Source organism: Bison bison, unplaced genomic scaffold (genome assembly GCF_000754665.1).
Source record: "Bison bison bison isolate TAMUID 2011002044 unplaced genomic scaffold, Bison_UMD1.0 scf7180017864105, whole genome shotgun sequence".
Classification (NCBI taxonomy): Eukaryota; Metazoa; Chordata; class Mammalia; order Artiodactyla; family Bovidae; genus Bison; species Bison bison.
The window spans coordinates 12,953,804-12,973,090 of record NW_011494677.1 but is presented as its reverse complement, the minus strand read 5'-3'; the positions used below and the strand labels follow the sequence as shown (position 1 = coordinate 12,973,090).

Genomic DNA, 19,287 nt, shown 5'->3' with positions numbered 1-19,287 from the left:
GATACTTTAGAATGTTATGGATAAAAAGAAGGTCCTAAAAACTTTCTGAAGAGAAAAGTATTTAACAAGGGCAAACAGTGAGATGGGGACTGGACCGGCTATCGGCAGCGCTCGGTGCCTGCAGAACACGCCTGTAGAGTTTTGAGGGCGTGCTGTTTTCCATCTAGAATTACATCAAGCCAAACAACTGATGAAGTCTGAAATAAACATGTTTGAAGAAATATGTCATGTGAAGAAAGGTAAGTCATGTGAAAGTACCTTAAGATATAACTAATAGAAAGGTACTAGGAATGGAAAAAATGAGAAAACCTGAGAATATAATAAAGGAACTGTAAGAAAAAGAAAAAAAAAAGGATGACTAGGCAGGATATGGTGCAGGAGGAAAGGCAGATGTGTAAGAAAGCTGTGATCCGACTACAAAACTGTGAAATACAAATCAGAACAGGAATTTAATTGGACCTCAAGATGAAGAAGAGAATACATTCTAAGCAACCATTATAATTAGAAAGCGTTGGACGATATCAAAGACTGTAGGGAGACATATTTGGTCCCACAACAGTAAGAATGATGACAACAAAATGAATATAAAAGGCAAGGTCTAAGTAAGAAGAAAATTAAAATTTATCATTATCTAGATTAATAGGTGATGGGAAAAATTAATTATTTTGAACATTTTCTTTTACACAGAAGTAGAGTTATAAGCAACAGCACGACACTGTAGAAAAGGAACCATAATAAAAACCTACTACTTTGCAACTGATGTTATTTATGTGGAAACAATAAGTCAACCTACAGACAGACATAATGATGGCCTATCAACGATGGCCTATCAACGACAGTGCTATCAACGATGACAATATAGAGATAGAGGTAACAGGATTTGGTGGGTAAGAGGGGAGGAGAGGTTGTACTTGCTAACCTGCAACTTATGGAATCAAGAGATATCACTTATGAATAAGTAATAGAAGGATGCTATTTACTTTTATAATAGTAAAAGAAAAAGCTATAAAAATGACAAGAGGTGAGATGAGTTAAATCCTCACTTGTTAGAGCCAGAAATGTAAAGACTAGGTGTACTGTATGAAATATACAAAAGTAACCTTTAGAGATTAAAAAAAAAAAAAGAAAGAAAAAATAAAGGAATAACAGATGGCCTATGGCTAACTGTGCAAACAGGTGAATGCAAGGGCTAGGGATAGTCTAGGCCCTTTTTTATTAACAAGGAGCCACATAATATTGCTATGATCAAAATATATCTATTTAAGAGAGCTAAAAAGCAAACAAAGCTTTTATCTTCGGTCATTTAGCATAAAGACCTATCTGAGATCATTTAGCATAAAGACCTTACGGGCACGTTTTATGGTAAAACAGTCCAAAATATCTACCACTGTAAACATCAGCCTGAAACTGCATTATGCTCAGCAGGCAGAAAGCTGTACTATATATATTTTGAATCTGTTCAATGAAATAGAAGCTTGTAAAGCTTTGGTGCTTAAGTAACATTTAACATGAGCACCTAATAGCAAAAAGTGAGCTAATCTCCAAGGTTCCAAGGTCTGCTTTCATGGAGTTGAGGTTTTACTGAGGAGACATATAATAAACAACCAACCAAATGAGAGAAAATCATTCAAAGCTAAAATATATACTGAGAGAAAAATTACACAGAATTGTATTACAGAAAACAATGGAAGATCTACTTAGATGACACGGTCATAAAAAGCTTCTCAGATGAAGGGACATTAATGTTCAAATTCCAAGGAAGAGAAAAATCCATCGCTGCAAAGAGGTCAAGAAAGAACATCTCAGGGAGCAGGAGTAGCAGGCATGAGACACTAGAGAAAGAATTTAAGATGCTGATGAACTGAAGCTGTGATATAAATGAGAACATGCTGTTTAAACAAATACTACCTCACAGCTTCTCTTCCAATCCTAAATGAAAACAGAGTTAGGACGAATATGAGCTCTAAAATCTGATATGATTTTTGTCATATGGAATATAATATTGGGGGCTTCCCCGGAGGCTAAGTGGTAAAGAAGCCCCCTACCAATGCAGAAGACGAGGATTCAATCCCTGGGTCAGGAAGATCCCCTGGAGAAGGAAATGGCAACTCACTCCAGTTTTCTTGCCTAGAGGACCACATGGACAGAGGAGCCTGGTGGGCTGCAGTCCATGGGGTTGCAAAGAGTCAGACATGACAGAGCAATGAAACAATAACAAATTCACCAATTATTTTCAAAGAAAATATGTATAGTAACATCATACAGTGAATTGGCACTGATGATTCACTGAACATTTCTGCAGACTGATAAACCTTAAGAGAACAGTGCTCCCATTAAAAAAAATACATAAATCATTAAAAGGATGGCATTACAATTAAGAAAACAGGTTATTTTTACACAAAGGAACATTTTCACAAAAACACATTTTAAATTTTAAAGCGAAACAGGGAAATGGTAAATCTTCAAAAACTGACATTCTTACGATGATGATATTCTAAGAAATGAAAATGCTTCATTTTGAAAAACAGGAAGAGAACAATCAAATGTTAGTATTCAACATCTGTGTATAAGATCTTAAGGGATGATATGACTAGGATAATCTTGAACTTTTCCCTCATCATGTGATAACCTACCGCAGACCTACTAGATTCTATTAGGTATACATTCATTCAGTCCACAAATATATTTTGGCGCCCACAATGTGTCAGGTAATGAAGGAATGGATAATAAATGGAAGGGCCCTGACCTCAAGAATAATACATTCCATGAAAAAAAGATGCCTCATCCAAGTACACACAAAATGTCAGATAATTAGAAATACTCTGAAAAAACTAAAACAAGATGTGATAAGTGGTACTGAGAAGCCAAAGAAGATGGATTCATTTCGCCGTCAAACTCTGTTTCCACACTGTCCACATTCTCAGTTTAATTTCCAATAATCAACCGTGGGTTCTATCCTCTGCTCCAAAGTCCTAGATAACTGCCTACATAACGAAGGCCCTGGGCAGAATAGAACACAACGTCTCCACAATTTACATCTGCAATCTATGTCCATATGAACATACCACACATTCAAAGGGTCTCTCCGTTGTATGACACCCCGTGTTCATTCTTTAAGATTTAAAGTATTAAATCCTTTGCCTAAAATGTCCTCCGTTCTTTCAGAAAGCTTGCTCCAAAATGCCCCCCTTCAAATCTCTACGGTTTCTCAGCTACCGTGCAGCACTATTTATGTACATGTTGTTCTGTTTATGCATTTTATGTTTATGCATGGATTCTTCGGTGGCTAAGACCTAGTCCAAAACAGGCATTTAAGGTTTGATGATGAACAATATAATTTCCTAAAGAGTCTGTGTATATACACAATACACATACAACCCCACACACCCTAAGTAAGTCTAAATTAGAGATTGTGAAATCTGGAGAGTCTGACTAAAAGCCTGCTTAGTCATATTAATGTCACAGATCAATGTCCCTTTCAAGATCAATCTGCTTCACTGTACTCTAGGATGAAAAAAAGAAATACCTTACACCATATACCATCACAAATACATGCTATTTGTTAAAGGAATAGTGGTCTTGACTTGAAAGATTATAATGACTAAAGCATCTAATATCATATCATCTAATATCAATTTCACATGCAATACAGAATGTACATCTTAATCATCAATAATATGTATTCAGTGTTTTCATATGTTATGCAAATAATAAAAAATACATCACAGTCTCCACCTCTAAGATGCTTGTTAGAGAATAGAAAAGACACACACAAACATACAAAGGAGATACATATACTTAAAAAAAACTGCAGACTGCAGGTGCTATACAAAAGTGTGAATGTGAAAATATTCAAGAAAGAATGGAAGGGCTAAATAGTAAGCAAGGAAGGACAGGAAGAGGATATCAAGGTAAGAGAAGAGTATAAACAAACACTACCCAGTCTGAAATGTGTATTATGTAGTTAAATAATAGAATATAAGTTTCATGTCAGAAAATAGGAAAGAAGAAACTGATACCTCTCTTCCAAGAGAAAGATACACAAGATCCTAACTTTACTCTGTAAATAGTGAACAGCTACTGAGTGTTTTGAAAGAAGTACATTATGTAAAATGTTGATTAAGAAAGCTGTAATTGGCAGGAGAGGGCATAATGTATTATAGCAGGAGAAAATAAATGTTTTTAAACCACCTTGAATGTTACTATAATGGTCTAGTTGGGAATATCTACGAGGCTATTAAAATAGTATATAAATGAAGATATGACCTGTTTCGTACACATACTCCTTTAGCATCTAACATGCCGAAACAACCAGCAAAATTTTCTACACATTTTGCTTTTAGTTAGGAATCCATCTGGCTGGAATAAAGAATTCCAGGGGAGCTGAGAATATTACATTTTTTTCAACACAAATACAATACTTAGTGAAAATTTAATACTGACAAGATAAATGGGGCCTTCTTCTGTTGAATATAATTTAGTAGCAATAGGACTAGAAACCAGATATGTCTGTCATGAAAAGTAATTCAATAAGCCTAAGAAATACATATTTCAATGTTGATAATATCTATTTAGAATATAAGACTTGGTAGAAGGAATGTGCAAATATTAACATATGTCCAATAACATAAACCCTGTTCTCTAAACTTAACTCCATTACCTCTTATCCCTCCATTTCCCAACTTCTTCACGCTTAAGCCTAACTAATGACAAAGGAAGTCACTGGCTTCTTGCAAAGACTTGTGTCAGCTTATTCTAATGAGCAAAGCCATCACTAGTACTTATGAGAACTCTACCAACTTCACTGTTTCCTGAAACTGAAAGCTGAAAACTGCAAATGCTCCAAGCACTTAAATAAGCACTTTTCCAACACTGTTAGCTAAAAAGTATTTTCTTTTTTAATAGTTCATAGGAACATTAGAGATGCAACACCATGAATGGAGGGTACATTGTAAACGTTTCTAATCCATTCACATGCAGCCTGAAGAGGGCAGTCAAGTTGTGGCCAAGCATCCAGAAAGGCTTACGCAGCAACTGCAGGGCACAGGTCTGATAAAGCTCTTCTATTAAATCTTTCCAATCTTTTATTATGAAAACAAGAAAAAAAATCACTTAACCCAAATGCTATAACATTTTATATTATCATCAAGTATTATTAGCTCATCTATAGTCGTATATACTAACACAGCTCCCATGATGAATGTATATTTTATCTTTTTATCCCTTGAAGGGATTTTTAAAGAAACATGGTTTCTCTTTTTAAGGTTAATCAAATTTCCTATAAAGTAACAAATATCAAAATCCCAATGTATGTTTTTTACAGTTATATGTTTATGATGAACTATAAAGATTGAATTATAAAATTATAAAGATTGAATTCAAAAGGGGAAGAAGCAGCAAAGGATGAGATGGTTCGATAGCATCACCGACTCAATGGACATGAGTTTGAGCAAACTCTGGAAGACAGTGAAGGACAGGGAAGCCTGGCGTGCTGCAGTCCATGGGGTCAAAAAGAGTTGGACATGACTTCAGTGGCTGAACAACAGCTACTTATATATTGCATAGATACATCAGAGTATGTCTTCATAAAACATCAAATTAATACTGGAGTGGGTAGCCTTTCCCTTCTCCAGGGGATCTTCCCAACCCAGGTCTTCCACATTGCAGGTGGATTCTTTACCTGCTGAGCCACAAGGGAAGCCCAAGAATACTGGAGTTGGTAGCCTATCCCTTCGTCAGCAGATCTTCCCAACCCAGGAATCAAACCAGGGTCTCCCACACTACAGGTGGATTCTTACCAACTGAGCTATCAGGGAAGCCCCAGTTAATCTCTACAGATGATAATATATAGAGAGAAAGATCTGGGGTGAGCAGAACCACCCACTACTTATGGTCCTGGTATCCTGAAGAGAGAAAAGTTGGTAAACAACATGCTGCACAAAGATTTCAACAGTGACTTCTCTCTGGTTGTGCCACACGTATTCAGGATACTACTTACTATATGGAAATATATTAAATAGACCCAATGCCACTGGCTCTGTACAGTTCACTACTTCTATGATAAAGATGTTGTGTCCATTACACTATGTTTTCTGTGCATCTATTTTTTCCTTAGAAAACTATTCTAACATGAATATATGATTCCAACACATATCTTACATCAAAAATGTATATGAACGTAAGAGATACTAAACTGTATATAACATGCACATACAACTCAGTTTATGAGTCAGTAGAATTTTTGTTCTCAAGAAAAATGGTAACACAAACATACAAGAAAGCTTAAAGGGTGTATGCTAAGAAAACTGACACATAATGTAGGTAAAAGAAAGGAACGGCACAGAGACTCCAGTCCATAATTTGTTTTCAGAGATCATACTGGCGTTGAAATTCTCCAACTATTTTATAAATACGTAATGAGAGACCAAATGACCAAATACATAATATTGGTGGGATCCAGGGTTTCAATTTGTAGAAAGCAGATAAAACTTAGAATGAGGAAAATACAGGAAAAACCCTACAGTATTAGCTTGGAAGAGGAGATATCCAATTAAAGTCGTAAGTTATGTCTTTATTAATTTATATGACACATATATACACACACATATGTACACACATCTTAGTTCTATTAAAAAGGTCTGAAAACAATGATACTATCTCAACAGGAAAGAGTGTAACTTACCCAGGTGTTGCTTTCTAAACACTGTTTCCAACAAAAAGAGGAAGGACTCCTCAAAAAAAAAAAAATGCTTCTTTCAGTTCCACGAATAAGTATAATGTAGGCTTAGAATATTTTACTGAGCCAGAAAGCAAAGACTAACAGAGGCATTCAATGACATGGGAGTTGGTTTCCACTGGAAATTTAGGGCAACTTGAAGAGTAAAGAAGAATAATCACAGTAATGGGTTAGTGAATAAACAAGAATCTTTGAGTAGAGATACTAAATGAAGGAAGAGCTCTCCTTTATAGACAAATACTAACCAATTAACGTAGATGCAAAGACAGAATGTTCAAAATCACCACTTCACAATAATCAACGAAACACCAAATTCAGGCAGAGATTATCAATGGATGTTACGATCACTGAGTAAAGTACCAAGAAATAGGACAGTTACATAATTTTTAAGCATTCCCCCCTCTTAACCTATTCACCTCCTGCTAACACTTATTACCAGGGAAGGATATACTTATACAACAGAAACATGCAGGGATCCCCACTGCGATCAAGTAATCGATTTCACCTTTGGTATCTAAAAGAACTAATATTATATCTAGTGAAAGCTATCGTTTTTCCAGCAGTCATGTATGGATGTGAGAGTTAGACTATAAAGGAAGCTGAGCATCGAAGAATTGATGCTTTTGAACTGTGATGTTGGAGAAGACTCTTGAGAGTCCCTTGGACTGCAAGGAGACAGAACCAGTCCATCCTAAAGGAGACTCAGTCCTGAGTGTTCATCAGAAGAACTGATGCTGAAGCTGAAACTCCAATACTTTTGGCCACCTGATGTGAAGAACTGACTCACTGGAGAAGACACTGATGCTGGGAAAGACTGAAGACAGGAGAAGGAGACGACAGAGGATGAGATGGTTGGATGGCATCACCAACTCAATGGACATGAGTCTGAGCAAGCTATGGACAGGGAGGCGTGGCGTGCTGCAGTCCATGGGGCTGCAAAGAGTCAGACATGACTTGAGTGACTGAATTGAAGTGAACATTATATGCCTCCTGATACAATGCAGTGAGAAGTACACAGATAATTGCTATAGTACTTGTGTAAAAATTAGTCAATGAATTTAATCATGAGGAAACAATCAAGTAAATCCAGATCATGAAACAATATACAAGGCAAGTTGTCTGAATTCCTTAAAAAAAAAAGAAAAAGCAGACTGTATCATTGAACTAATGTCAACTCATTTAAAAATGATGTTATTCTGATTATGTAAGAATGTCATATTAAAATATGCAAACTTAAATATTTAGTGGTGATATTTCATGATGTCTATATTTGCTGGTACATGACTCATCTGCTTCAAGATGGCAGAATAGGATGGGGAGACCACCTTCTCCCTCACAAATTCATCAAAAATCATTTGAATGCTGAGCAACTTCCATAAAACAACTTCTGAACACTGGTGGAGAACACCAGGCACCCAAAAAAGGCAGCCCATTCTCTTCTAAAGGAGGCAGGACAAAATATAAAAGACAAAAAGAGAGACAGAAGAGTTAGGGATAGAAACCTATCCTAGGCAGGGAGTCGTGAATGAGAAGTTTTCACACAGTAGGAAACCCACCCACAGCGGGGTATGTGGGGGAATTCACGCCTAACCACAACTGCGGAAAAGAGAACTTTCCAGCCAAAGGCTCTAGCATAACAACCTAATGCTCAGCCTGGCCCACTCACATAACAAAGGATTGAGCAAACACCAAAGGAGAGCTAGCCAGCTGCGTACAGGCCCCTCCCCACCCAAAGGCAGGGAGGAAGAGTGCCTGAAGAACTATGGACAGAGGTTCCTGACAGTGTACAGTCCTGTCCGACTCTTTAGGAGCCCATGGACTGTAGCCCACCAGGCTCCTTGGTCCGTGGGATTTTCCAGGCAAGAGTACTGGAGTAGGTTGCCATTTTCTTCTCCATGGGATCTTCCCAACCCAGGGATCGAACCAGGATCTCCTGCATTGTAGGCAGAGGCTTTACCATCTGACCTACCAGGGAAGCCCTAGCAATGTACAGGAGGCGGTAATCAAGACCATCCCCAAGAAAAAGAAATGGAAAGAAGCAAAATGGTTGTCTGAGGAGGCCTTACAAATTGCTGAGAAAAGAAGAGAAACGAAAGGCAAAGGAGAGAGAGAAAAAAAAGATATGCCCATTTGAATGCAAAGTTCCAAAGAAAAGCAAGGAGCAATAAGAAAGCTTTCCTCAGAGATCAATGCAAAGAAATAGAGGGAAACAATAGAATGGGAAAGGACTAGAGATCTCTTCAAGAAAATCAGACACCAAGGGAACATTTCATGCAAAGATGAGCACAATAAAGGACAGAAATGGTATGGACCTAACAGAAGCAGAAGATACTAAGAGGTGGCATGAATACACACAACTATAGGGAAAAAAAAATGTTCATGACCCAGATAATCACGACGGTGTGAACACTCACCTAGAGCCAGACATTCTGGAATGCAAAGTCAAGTGGGCCTTAGGAAGCATCACTACGAACAAAGTTAGTGGAGGTGATGGAATTCCAATTGAGCTATTTCAAATCAGATGATGCTGTGAAAGTGCTTTCAAAGTGAAAGTGAAAGGTGAAAGCCGCTCAGTCATGTCCGACTCTTTGCAACCCCGTGGAATTCTCCAGGCCAGAATATTGGAGTGGGAAGCCTTTCCCTTCTCCAGTGTATCTTCCTGACCCAGAAATCGAACCACGGTCTCCTGCACTGCAGGTGGATTCTTTACCAACTCAGCTATCAGGGAAGCTCAATAAGCCAGCAATATGCAGCCCAACATGCTGCATTCAATATGCCAGCAAAATCTGGAAAACTCAGCAGTGGCCACAGGACTGGAAAAGGCCAGTTTTCACTCCAATCCCAAAGAAAGGCAATGCCAAAGAATGTTTGGCATTGAAGGTCCACACAATCGCACTCATCTCACACGCTAGCAAAGTAATGCTCAAAATTCTCCAAGCCAGGCTTCAACAGCACGTGAACCATGAACTTCCAGATGTTCAAGCTGGATTTAGAAACGGCAGAGGAACCAGAGATCAAACTGTCAACATCCAGTGGATCATCGAATAAGCGAGAGCGTTCCAGAAAGCCATCTACTTTTGCTTTACTGACTATGCCAAAGCCTTTGACTGTGTGTACCACAACAAACTGTGGAAAATTCTGAAAGAGATGGGAACACCACACCACCTGACCTGCCTCCTGAGATATCTGTACACAGGTCAAGAAGCAACAGTTAGAACTGGACATGGAACAACAGACTGGTTCCAAATTGGGAAAGGAGAATGTCAAGGCTGTATACTATCACCCTGATTATTTAACTTATATGCAGAGTACATCAATGCAAAATGCAAGGCTGGATGAAGCACAAGCTGGAATCAAGACTGCCAGGAAAAATATCAATAATCTCAGATATGCAGATGACACCATGCTTACGGCAGACAGTGAAGAACTAAAGACCCTCCTGATGAAAGTGAAAGGAATGTGAAGAAGTTGGGTTAAAACTCCACATTCAGAAAACTAAGATCATGGCATCTGGTCCCATCACTTCATGGCAAATAGTTGGGGAAACAATGGAAACAGTGACAGACTTTATTTTCTTGGACTCCAAAATCACTGCAGATGGTGACTGCAACCATGAAACTAAAAGATGCTTGCTCCATGGAAGAAAAGCTGACCAACCTAGACAGTGTATTAAAAAAGTAGAGACATTACTTTGTCAACAAAGGTCCATCTAGTCAAGGCTATGGTTTTTCCAGTGGTCATGTATGGATGTGAGAGTTGGACTATGACAGCTGAGTGCCAAAGAATTGATGCTTTTGAACTGTGGTGTTGGAGAAGACTCTTGAGAGTCCCTTGGACTGCAAGGAGATACAACCTGCCCATCCTAAAGGCAATCAGTTCTGAATATTCATTGGAAGGACCATGCTGAAGCTAAAACTCCAATACTTTGGCCACCTCATGCGAAGAGTTGACTCATTTGAAAAGACCCTGATGCTGGGAAAGATTGAAGGCAGGAGGAGAAGGGGATGACAGAGGATGAAATGGCTGGATGTCATCATCAAAGCAATGGACATGAGTTTGAGCAGGCTCTGAGAGTTGGTGATGGACAGGGAAGCCTGGCGTACTGCAGTCCACGGGTCACAAAGAGTTGGACACGACTGAGCGAGTGAACTGACTGACTGACTGAACTGACTGACTGATTTTTTACTTATACTTAAAAGACTGAACAGAGAAACACAAAGAACATCTCTCATCACCCTGTTCTACAAGAGTTAAATTGTAACCACAGCAGCCACCCACTGACACTACCACGGAGAAGAATTCAGGATGAAAAATGCCCAGGAGCCCTGTGCTTTGGATAAACAGGCCCTTAGGTAGCCAGACCACTGAAATTCAGGAAGAATTTCAATGACCAGATTCTTGAATCTTCCCAGAAGCAGAAAAGCACTAAATCATTAACTTGAGTTATCTGTTCTTCGGGATGAGCAGTAATCTTTTACCAAACTGTGTGCCTCACTGCATGCATTTCTCAGCTAAAACATACATTTACTGGCTCCTCCCCTATCTTTTCAGAGCAGCTTCTCAGAAATGAGTGGCTATCTCCCAGGGTATAAAACTTAAAATCATAAAACTCCTGTGTGTCTTCAAGTCGATGAGCAAAATCAAATGTGACAAAATATTAAAATTATGAATCTTAGGAAAGGGTAGACTGGTGCCTTTGTATTAATACTACTGTTTCGAGTTTCTGTAGCTTTCAAATTATAAGATGGATGACTAAAACTGGGCTTTATATACAAATAATACAGAAAATAGAGCTCAGAGAATGCTACAATGTCACACAGATAATGAAAGTTCATGAAAACATTCATCTATTTATTGTAAAATAGTCGGAATTAACCAACCTGGGGAAGAGACACCTAGGAAGAAATTTAGTACAATGAAGTTATATCATATGCCTTAGACATTAAAAAATAAACTAGACAGAGCTCAACAATAACCCTAGAATGTCATTTATATTAAACTGCTTACGGATTCAATCAAGTCTGAAACAGTCCTCACGTATTAGACAAGCCAGGCAAAATATGTGTGAATGACATGAGAGTTTGATAGTCTTTGAGAAAGTGAAATACTTTGTTCAGGTAGCCAGGCATATTTGAAAAACCTAAGAATTAAGGCCATAGAGAAATATTATCTGAGGACTAGAAGCAACAACAAGGGTTGCAGACCCAAAGCCATTTAGAAAGCACTTACAAGTGCATTAAGTGATGCAAAAGGTGATTTTATCTATTGATAAACACAGTTCTCACCTTATGTGCTGCCCTTAGAATAGAATTTCCTAAGAGATGTGACTTCACCATAGTGAAACAAAAGGCTGATGAACTATTCCACATGATGTGGGCTAGCTGGCTTCAACTCACCAGCCCTTGTTTGAAATGCTAACCTGAATGAAAGCTTTTCATGATCTAAAGAGTTTAAGAAATGCTGGCTGATGGATCCCTGCCCTAAAAGACTAATAATCTTAGTTGGGAATGCAAAAGCCAAATGCAAATTACAGTTCACAGGATAAAAGCAATGATGAATATGTACACTTAAGGAAAGCATTAAATTTACTAGCTCAGGAGTCACAAATCCCAACCCTGACAGGTATTAGCTCTGTGACTTTGGGAAAACTGTATAACCTCTCAGCCTAGATAGGCTCATCTAAAGAAATGATTTTTTTTTTTTAACTCTTACCATGTAGAGCAGTGAGAATGCCAAGAGATATTACATACATAGACGACTTAACCTAGGACTGCCCAAATAATTTATACATAGTAAATAATTTTATTTATTTAGAGAAGGAAAGACATTAACCAGTTAATATCTATCAATGCAATAATTTATTCTCCCTTGTCTTTAAAATGTCTTTGCAATTACTAATTATATCTTCTTTTATTTGACATTCAACAATATATTAATTTCTAGTATTACCAGCCTTTGATGATATGTGCACCCAGACTGATTCCATATGTACTTTTCGATTTTCCAACACCAGGATGTTTTTTCCTTACCTCTACTGAACCATAGTAATAACCTTGGAAGAAAATATTTTGTTCTTAGAATTTTTAGTGAATTCTGGAAAAGATGAGTAACTGTGTGGTAGAATACATCTAAAAGATTTAGCAATTATGAAGAATATTCCTCACAGTACAATCTGAAAAAGGAAGTTTGGAGTTAACACTTATGGGAGGTGAGAACTGTACTGAGTAGTCTTAATTAACAACTTTATTTGGCCAAGGAGGTTGATGTTCCCACTGAGGAAGGTGAGAATTGAATTCTGAGATTTGTGAATAAACTGACTGTGTGAAAGAAGAGCAGAGTGATTTGCTAAGAGGGCTTACGAGGAGGCCAATAGCTCATTCACCAGCCTTTCAGCAAAGAAAAGCAACTGGAGAATCTCAGTGTGTTAGCTCTAGAAGAAAATTTCACTTTTTCTTAAAGAAAACAAAAAAAGCAGAGAAGTCTCACAAAGGAAAAGCACTAATCTTTTAAAATTATAGTTATTAACATTTCAATGATTCTATGGATTATAAAAAAATTACAGCAGTATCACAAGATGGTCCCAAATTACACTGACACACAGAAGTACCCCGGAGAATTCATGTATTTTTTAAATTAAAAAAAAAAAAAAAAAAAACAACATTGCTGTTGATGGGTGCCTTTCTCCATGAATCTACAACTCCCTTTGAGGCTTAATTTATAATACAAAATATAATCTGAATACTTGTTCTTGAAATTTTTTCCCTGAAACCCCTCCTTATCTTTTCATCTTAGTTGTCCCCTTGAGATCTCTCTGATGCACTCTGTCCATATAGGCCACAGTTGGTAATCTCTTGGCTCAATGACAGCAGATCTCAAACCACTGTTCGATCAGAATTATTTAACAAATTCTCCTTTTAAATTTGCAGTATTCTATAAATCTAACCTCCTCATCCAACATACTCAAAGGCATCCCCCTCTTTCAGCTCAGTTACCGTTTTTCCCCTCCAGTTCCATTAAAATCCTGAGTTATTTTGACATGCATGTTTATAGTATACAAATTATTACACTAGCCCAGCCTTATTACAAAGTATTACATTACCCCAGCCTTATTACTCCTAAAGCTTCTCTATTACATCAACAATCATCTACACTATACATCAGCAATTTACTTATTTATTAAATCAACCCTTTCCAACCTCCTAATTTTCAACTCCATCCCCCTTTCACACAAAACCTCATATGAAAATCTATAAAACAGATAACTAATGACAGCTGACTGTCTAGCACAGCGAACTACGCGTGCTCTGTGGTATATACATGTACAGCTGATTCACTGTGCTGTACAGTAGAGACTAACACGACATGTAAAGTAACTAAGCACCAATTAGAAAAGAAAGAAAGAAAATCTAGCTTAACTGTATCACACCTAGTTGATCAACTGTCCCATGGCTTCTCTGATGCCCTATCCAACTTCTAACTCACATTTATACATTTCAAATATACTCTTGTTAGCACAGTCAGAATATTTGCCTAGTCTGCTTCACAGAATAAAGCAAACAGCTTAGTCCCTACAGAGGATGCTCTTGCTCCTCAATTGCTGAGTACTGGGGAAGAAAATCATTTAATTCCGGAGATTCTTCACTAAAAATCTGAATATTCTAGTTTCATCAAGGATCCTTGTCAATGCCATATGGTCATTCCAATTAGTTAAGCTTCCTACTCCAATTTTTCCTCAAAGAAATTAAATTTTTAAAAGCTATTAATCACTAAACTGCTTCTCACCTTCCCTTTCTCTATCCTAGCTGCATACTAGGATTACCTAGAACATCTTTAAATGTCCTCCCCGCCAAAAAACAAATCAAAATATCTGGGCATGGGAATCACATATCTACTCTATACTTTTTATTTGCCTCTAAAGCTTCACCTGTTCTTTCTTCTCTAACAACTTCACCCTCTTTCTAACCTGTGAAATGACTTTTTCAAATAACTTCAATCTTTTTCTCTCATAAATCTAAAACTACTCTAAAATTTAAAAGTTTATTACAAAACAGGCTGTAATAAACAAGTAAATACAAGTTATTTTGAGCTAAGCATCATTAAAAAATTGAGGATCCATATTTAACAATTTAACAACATACTGCATTAAGTCAACTACTATCTACAGGATATGCCATTTACATTATGTTTTGGTTTACATTATCAAATAACATACAATTATATGTAACTGTGAAATAAATACTTAGATAATAAAACCTTTCTAGATTGTTGTTATTTAGTCACTAAGTCATGTCCAACTCTTTATGACCCCATGGACTGTAGCCAGCCAGGCTCCTCTATCTATGGAATTCTCCAGGCAAGAATACTGGAGTGGGTTGCCATTTCTTTCTCCAGGGGATCTTCCCGACCCAGGGATCGAACCCTGGTTTCCTGCATTGCAGGTGGATTCTTTCCCACTGAGTCAATCGGTACATCCTTTCTAGATTACAGTCGCAAAAATATAATAATAGATCTCTTCATAATAATGAATACATAAAATCAATATATTCAGTTTTTAGAAGCAAAGAAATGATTTCCCTAAATTATATATGGCATTGTAGGATGCCAGAGGATAGTCTGAATTTTTGTGGAATTTGAGCTGTTACACCAAATGCCAATTAAGATGTATTTTTGCTCCACAAGTGCTGAACAACCCTTGTTTATGAACATAAACACACCCTGTTCTTAAGTGCTAGCCCAATGCTGACAAATGCTAATGTCCACTTAAGTACGAGTCTTCAAATTGATAGGAAGGGGACTCAGAATCATCTGAAATACTGTTTTTCAAAATAGTTTGCTCATTATCTTTTTTACCTACCTTGACCTGTCTCAACATACACTCATTACTAGATTGTGATGAAATCTTTCATAAAAATTTCAGAACACTGAAATTCCCTTTCTGCAAGCTAGTCTATGGGGTCGCACAGAATCGGACATGACTGAAGTGACTTAGCAGCAGCAGCGGTCTGACAGAAACTGATTAGTTTTCTTCCACTGGCTCATGTTACTAATGATTTTGTTTTCCACTAAAGTTCAAAATGGTTTAGAAATCTAAATAAAGTCTACAGATAAATACACAATGTGAAGTCTGAATGTGGAGTCACCACGTAAAAAGTGTTTGTTCTTGAAAAGAAAAACATTCATCCAAGAAAAAACAGAAAAACTGAATTATCCTTAACAACTAAGGAAATGGAATATGTAATTTAAGAACTCCAGGTTAAGACAATTTTACTGGAGAATTTAATCAAACATTTAAAGAAGAATTAACACAATTTCTAAAACTAATTTTCCAAATCACTTCCAGAAAATAAATGAGGGAACATTTCCCAATATATTTTATGAAGTATTACCATGATACCAAAACTAGACAAAGACAGTGTAAGTAATGAAAAATATAAACCAATATCTGATATAACTTAAAATATAAAAGTCTTCAACAAAGTATCAGCAAATTCAATTCAGCAATACTAAAAAAGAATATAATAATCAAGTGGGATATATTCCAAAATGCAAAGTTGATTCAACAGCTGAAAATCAATCAATGTAATCTACCATAGTGTTAGTCACTCAGTTGTGTACAACTCTTTGCAACCCCATGGAGTGTAGCCTGCCAGGCTCCTCTGTCCATGTAATTCTCCAGGCAAGAATACCGAAATGAGTACCCATTCCCTTCTACAGGGCATCTTCCCAACCCAGGGATCAAATCCAGGTATCCTGCATTACAGGTAGATTTTTTACCATCTGAGCCACTAGGGAAGCCCATGTAATCTACCATATGAACGACCTAAAGAAGAAAAATCCCATCAATTAACTCCCCAAATCAGGCAAAATTCAATACCCATTTATGACAAAAGCTCTCAATAAACTAGTAAAGAACACTCTCAATTATAAAGATTAGTAAAAATCTAACAGCTAATAACATAACAAGTGATGAAAGACTGAATGCTTTCTCCCGGGGATCAGATGAAAATGTAAAACATAAAACTTTTAGAAAAACACGTAAGAGGAAAAAAAAATTGGTGGCTAGGCATAGAGTTCAATTTGACAAGACAAGATCTGTAAAAGATAAACTGAAAAACTGGACTCACTCAATTGAAATCTGCAAAAGATCTTGTTATGAGGATGTAAAGGCAAGCCATAGACTAGGAGGAAATATTTAAGAACTGCATCTTGCCTGGAGAATCCCCATGGACAGAGGAGCCGGGAGGACTATAGTCCATGGGGCCACAAAGTTGGATATGACTGAGCAACTAAGCAGAGCACAGAAGACATGAACAGATATTTCAGTAAAGAGGTGATACACAGATGACAAAAAAGTAAATGAGAAGATGTTCAGCACCATTACATCAGTGAGATGCAAAATAAAACCACAAAATAAAACTACATACCCATGGAATGACTAAAATAAAACTATAACAACACTGATGCTGGTAAGGATATGGAAAAACTAGGCCCTTCACATACTGCTGGTAAGAATGTAAAATGATACAGCCACGCTGGAAAACATTTTGGCATGTAACTACCATGCAACTCAGCCATCACACACTCTGGCAATTTATCTCAGAGAGATGAACACTTCAGTGCACACAAACCTGTACAAGAGTGTTCATAACGGTTGTATTTCTAATAGCCAAAAACTGGAAACAACCCAGGATTCTTTTAGCAGATGGATGGTTAAACAAACTGCAGTACTTCCATACCACAGGATATTGTTGTTTAGTCGCTAAGTCGTGTCCGACTCTTTTGAGACTCCATGGACTGCAGCCCACCAAGCTCCTCTGTCCACAGGGTTTCCCAGGCAAGAATACTGGAGTGAGCTGCCATATGCTTCTCCAGGGGATCTCCCTAACCCAGGGGTCAAACCTGTGTCTCCACACTGGCAGACAAATTCTTTACCACTGAGCCACCAGGGAAGCCCACCACAGGATACTACTCAGTAATAAAAACAATGAAGTACTGATAAATGCAACAACTTGGATAGATTTTGAAGGAGTTAAAAGTAAAAAAACATAAAGCCAAATCCAAAAGGTCATGTGTTGTATGCTTCCATTTATATAACAGTCTTGAAATGATGTAATTATAGAAATGGAGAATAAATTCAGGAGGTGGGGAGATGGGGTGGGTGTGGCACCAGAAGAAAGGACACCAGAAGAGATACTTATTGTGAAGAACTGCTCTGCATCTTGACTGTATCAATACCAATATCCTGCGTATGAAACTGCGCTATAGCTTCACAGGCTGTTAACACTGGAGGTCACTGGGGGAAAGCTACACAGGATTTCTCTGTATTGTGTCTTAGAACTGTAGGAAGACTACAATTATCTCAAAATTAAGATCTAATTTAAAATACGCATTGCTGCATATATATTATACTTATACTCCTCCAAAACTTTCATTGGTGTGTTTCCACTGAAAAATATTTCATTCATTTCAAATTGTTTACTTCTACATCACAGGAACAAAATTCTCAACACTAGAGGTACTAAAAGGTAAATGGACTCCCTTAAGTCCATTAAAATCTTTCTATTAAACAATTTAAGTAGAGTGTATTTAATGGGGCTACTTCACTGCTCCTGAGATATAAGTTGGTGACCTACAAGGCAATATTCAAACTGAATTCCATAACATACATAACTTTACATGGGACATAAAGCCAAAAATTTGTTTTATGATTACTTGTGGATTGGTCTACACAATATAAAAATATTAGCCTTTCAAAATCACTTCCCAGAAAACACTAAGTTTGAGCCTACATTTAAAGGCACTGAATTACAGTTGACTACAACATTGAACAAATGTTTCTTTCTTTTTTTTTTTTTTTAATGCCCCCCTGCAGCATGTGGGATCTTAATTCTTCAACCAGGGGTAGAACCCGCATTGGAAGCAGGAAATGTTAACCACTGTACCGCCAGAGAATCTGAACAAATGCTTAATTCTATTATACATGTTTATCTTAACTATAATAAGTACATAATAATACAATAAGTTAATTTTTTAAATACATACATTACCTGCACACAGAACACTGGCGCTGGGGTTGAAGAGCAGTGAACATAACAATCATAGAATAGTTTCGAGGTGGTGCCTTTATAAATTTTCGGAATTTGTCACCATTCATTCGGAAGACTGAGCGCCTGGAACTCCATTCCATCAGCTGTTCTACTTTCTCGGCTAAAAGATTCTGCAGTAAACATAAGGATTTAAATTTACACAGGGTTCAAATCCTTCGGTTTGTACTTTATATATTAAAAAAAAATTACATGGGGCTATATGTTACCAAAAATTTGTTTTGGTGAACACATACATTGTTAGCTGACCACGTATGCATAAAATACTTCATTTATTCTTCCTAATGACTGGAAAAGTTTATTAAAAAGGCATCAAGATAAAACAGACTTTCACTTCCAGAAAAAGGAAATGATGTGCTTTTCCCTAGTGAGTGCGAAGTCACTCGAGTTGTGTCTGACTCTATGCAACCCCGTGGACTATAGCTTGCCTGTCTCCTCTGTCCATGG

The 19,287-nt window shown here is 37.3% G+C and overlaps 1 protein-coding gene across 3 annotated transcripts in view; it reads right to left on the bottom strand.

Moving 5' to 3' along the window:
- The window catches only part of TUSC3 (tumor suppressor candidate 3), a 213,558-nt gene that overhangs the window by 109,766 nt on the left and 84,505 nt on the right, over positions 1-19,287 (bottom strand). For all 3 annotated transcript variants that reach the window (XM_010838842.1, XM_010838841.1, XM_010838843.1), the window contains exon 2: positions 18,784-18,953. In XM_010838842.1, coding sequence (XP_010837144.1) covers positions 18,784-18,953 — 170 coding nt within the window. The remainder of the gene's footprint in view (positions 1-18,783; positions 18,954-19,287) is intronic.